General features: G+C 43.4%; 1 protein-coding gene across 1 annotated transcript in view; it reads left to right on the top strand.

Annotated features, from left to right (window-relative positions):
- The first annotated feature begins 252 nt into the window (after positions 1-252).
- Positions 253-519, top strand: part of SLC2A5 (solute carrier family 2 member 5) — a 21,777-nt gene continuing 21,510 nt past the window's right edge. The window contains exon 1 of the mRNA XM_018557517.1: positions 253-359. Coding sequence (XP_018413019.1) covers positions 312-359 — 48 coding nt within the window. The 5' untranslated portion in view covers positions 253-311. The remainder of the gene's footprint in view (positions 360-519) is intronic.

Genomic DNA, 519 nt, shown 5'->3' with positions numbered 1-519 from the left:
CTGCTCCTGAGATTACAGTCCCATTAAACACTGATTTGGTTATTAATTTGCTAAAAGACTTGGATAACAGCCAGACTGATATAGATAATTCTTACCAAAAGTCCAGATTACATTCCAGTCCCGACTCTCCAGTGTGGTTAAATATTATAGATAATAGCACCGCTTGCTCTTGAGTTTTGCTAATGGAAAAACAAAACAAAAACAGTTAATTTCTCTTGATTTGATAACACGATCAAAGTTCAGAAGAAAGGCCCATTGATGTTCTGTGGGTTCACAGTGTTGGCTGGTTGAAATCGAAGGCTCCTGTAGGGATGGCAGACTTGGAAGAGAGCAAAGAGAAGCCGGTGGAGAGGAAGGGGGTGAGTACCGGGGGAGAACGATGTACCCCACTATATACTTTTTATTCAATGTGATATTCCTATCAGCACAATCTGTATCTACAGCAGCTGTGCTGTCCAGCCTCACAACAACAGGAATACCAGCAGTGCCAACGTCTGCTGCTCCCCCTGGCCCTGAGAA

This window comes from Nanorana parkeri, unplaced genomic scaffold (assembly GCF_000935625.1).
Source record: "Nanorana parkeri isolate BGI_ZX_2015 unplaced genomic scaffold, ASM93562v1 scaffold287, whole genome shotgun sequence".
Classification (NCBI taxonomy): Eukaryota; Metazoa; Chordata; class Amphibia; order Anura; family Dicroglossidae; genus Nanorana; species Nanorana parkeri.
Note: the sequence above shows the minus strand (reverse complement) of the source record. Positions and strands in the feature narration are given on the sequence as shown.